Below are 3,201 nucleotides of genomic sequence, written 5' to 3' on the forward strand. Positions count from 1 at the left end.
AAATACAGAAAAAACTGTTTTGAAAAGATAGTGTTTCCATGTGGACAGAGCCTTAAAATGATTTATTCTTCTCTACAGAATAAATACAGCTTGGGGACAACCAATTATAAATTAAAGTCTTATCTTTTTCAGAAAGAAGATAAGACAGATGTTGTTCTGAGATTAATTATATACTGCTTAAAAACATTTAATTACTGTTTCCTTATGAATCTCTAAGATTAAAGAAAAAAAATTGATGATAAATGTTTAGGGCAATATCTGTCTGTATCTATATATGTATCTATATATGTATCACTCTATATATATGTGTGTGTGTATATACTGTATATATAGTTTTGATGGGCAGGAATATTCTTGTCTGAACACTCACATGTAAACAAAAGCCCGTCTCCTGTGAGTTATCTCTTCAAGGTAATCTGCACTTGTCACCAGATGTTCTTATCTTTATTTACTTATTTTTGCCGTCTCGTTTTTCGGTCATGCGATGTCGAGTCGGAACACGTGGTGTCTGCTGGAAAACGGCACTGTGGACAGACTTGTTTCTCTATTTCTTATCTGAGCTTAAAGGAAGCTGTAAAATGACTGCAGTTTCATTACCTTAAAAGATAAGCTTCCTGTTCAGATTGACAAAATGGTTTCCTGTACGTTTTTACTTCAATATGATGAAGTAGTTTATGTTATAAATAAACTAAAATGTAATCATGCAGTACATTAGTCATGATGAAAAAAAACTCCAGATATTTATGGCTTTTTGGCCACACTGAGATGAAGCTGATAATTTAAATTTAATCACAAGATAGCAGGGTTATTGATTCCTCTGAGCATATTCTTAGACACCTGGCAACATATGACTTAAAGTTTACTTAGAACTTTCTGTTCTATCAAGTTTCTTTTCTAATTTAATCATGTGAATATAGCTTGAAACAGATAAACAGCTTTAATAAACACATACAGTCGTTCCCCTTGGTTTAGTTAAAGTTCTCTCATTTATTTTCCACTGTAAAGAAAATAAAGGAGAGCTTGAAATGCTTAGAAAAATGTTAAAACTCTTCGACCTCACTCATTTCTTGTGGACTTGTGCGCAAGAGCAAGTCAAAGCAACCAGCCACTTCCTGTAAGCTTCTTTTAAACGCAAATGATCTAAATTTTAAGAAAAAAAACTCTCTCTTTTGTTTCCAGCTGCACAATGTTTCCAAATTCTTCTGTTCCTTCGAAAGAAACCGAGTATTTAAAGGATGACTCAACAAAAGTGGACATTGAAGCAATCATGGACAACATCAGCATCGTCCTCTACACACTGACTGTCGTGCTTGGCATCACAGGAAACTCTATGGTGATCTGGGTGGCTGGATTCAAGCTCAAGGTGAATACACAGTGATGAGTATAATAAATATTCACAGTTCTGTGCTCCAGAAAAGAAAGTCAAATACACACCAATAAGTATTTGGTCCATCTTAACCATCAGAGTGAGTTGGTGCTGGTTTTACATCTATGGCAGTTTCATTTTGATGAACGCTGCTTTCTGCAAGATTTCAGTGTTGCTGAAGAAATTTTGTTTTGGAGGCAAACTTGTGAGATCAGTCACTGACGATGGACAAGAAAATCTGGTTTGAAATTTTTCATCCAGTACTCGATGAGGTTGAGGTCAGTCCTCCATACAGGCCGGTCAACTCCTCCAGCCTTGTCTTTATAGTCCTCGCTTTGTGCACGGAGGCACAGTGGAGTTGGGAAGGGACACAAAGATGATAACATTTAATAACATTAACGTTTAGTAACATTAACATTAATAACTTTAACATTAATAACATTAACATTAATGTTTAGTAACATTAACATTAATAACTTTAACATTAACGTTTAGTAACATTAACATTAATACCATTGGTTGGTTCTCTAACTATCTTTCAGACCGGAGGCAATGTGTTCAACATAATGGTACTTCCTCCAGTTATTTAACAGTCAACAATGGTGTACCACAAGGCTCAGTCTTAGGACCCACCCTCTTTACAATCTACATACATAATGTAGGTAAAAACATCCCTAATGCATCCATACATTTCTATGCTGATGACACAGTTGTTTATTGTCGAGCTAAAACAGTTGCTAAGGCTTTCCAGCTTCTGAAATCTGCATTTAACATCATCCAGACTGATTTGTTTCACCTCAAACTTGTCCTAAATGCCGAAAAAACCAAAGGGATGCTTTTTTCAAATAGGAAGTTGGTCCCAGCAGTTCTTCCTCCGATTTTATCCTCAAATGGTGTCCCCATTGAGTTTGTTGATTCCTATAAATATTTGGGTATCTTGGTCGACTCACATCTTTCTTTTAAGCTCCATGTGGAAAACTTGGTAAAGAAACTGAAAGTTAAACTGGGTTTCTTTTTCAGAAACAGATCCTGTCTAACCCTGAATGCTAGAAAACGCCTTGTATCTGTGACTTTCCTTCCCTCAATTGATTTTGGTGATATTATTTACATGAACGCTCCTACAAGAACCCTGCAGATGTTGGATGCTGTCTATCATGGTGCACTAAGATTCATAACTGGCTGTGATTATCGTACCCACCACTGCACCCTGTATTCACTGGTTAACTGGACATCATTAACTTCACGCAGACTCTCTCACTGGTACATTTTCATCTTTAAATCACTTCTTGGTCTGCTGCCTTCATACATCTCCTCCTACATGTCTCTGCGTGAGTGCAGCTACGGAGTGCGCTCTCAGGACATTATTACCTGCAGTGTTCCCTCAGTGAGGACTGAACTAGGCAAAAGGGCCTTCTCCTACTCCGCTCCTGTTTCCTGGAATATCTTACAAAAAGATTTGAAGCTCTCGACCTTGACCTCTCTAAGTGGCTTTAAGAATCTGTTGGACTCCTGGCAGGGACCAATGCAGACATGTTCCTGTTTTTAGTTTTATACATTTGTCTCGGAATCTAGCAGTTTTTTTTTTTTTGGTTTTGTTACCTTTTTCCTTTTAGCCATCCTATTTGTTAAAAAAAAACAAAAAAAAAACTGTAGTATGAGTTTTTATAACTGCTTATTGTTGTTGCTGTTGTCCATTGTTGTCATCTTTCTTTGTTGAAATCAGGTCTCTCTTGTAAATGAGTCCTCGAGGCTCAATGGGATTTACCTGTATAAATAAAGGTTGATTGATAATACCATTAACATTTAATAATATGAACATTAATAACTTTAACATT

At 36.3% G+C, this 3,201-nt stretch overlaps 1 protein-coding gene across 1 annotated transcript in view; it reads left to right on the top strand.

Moving 5' to 3' along the window:
• The first annotated feature begins 1,186 nt into the window (after positions 1-1,186).
• LOC119425526 (C3a anaphylatoxin chemotactic receptor-like) overlaps positions 1,187-3,201 on the top strand; it is a 10,639-nt gene continuing 8,624 nt past the window's right edge. The window contains exon 1 of the mRNA XM_037693053.1: positions 1,187-1,363. Within this exon, the coding sequence (XP_037548981.1) occupies positions 1,187-1,363 (177 nt within the window). The remainder of the gene's footprint in view (positions 1,364-3,201) is intronic.

This window comes from Nematolebias whitei, chromosome 19 (genome assembly GCF_014905685.2).
Source record: "Nematolebias whitei isolate Nwh7 chromosome 19, NemWhi1, whole genome shotgun sequence".
Classification (NCBI taxonomy): Eukaryota; Metazoa; Chordata; class Actinopteri; order Cyprinodontiformes; family Rivulidae; genus Nematolebias; species Nematolebias whitei.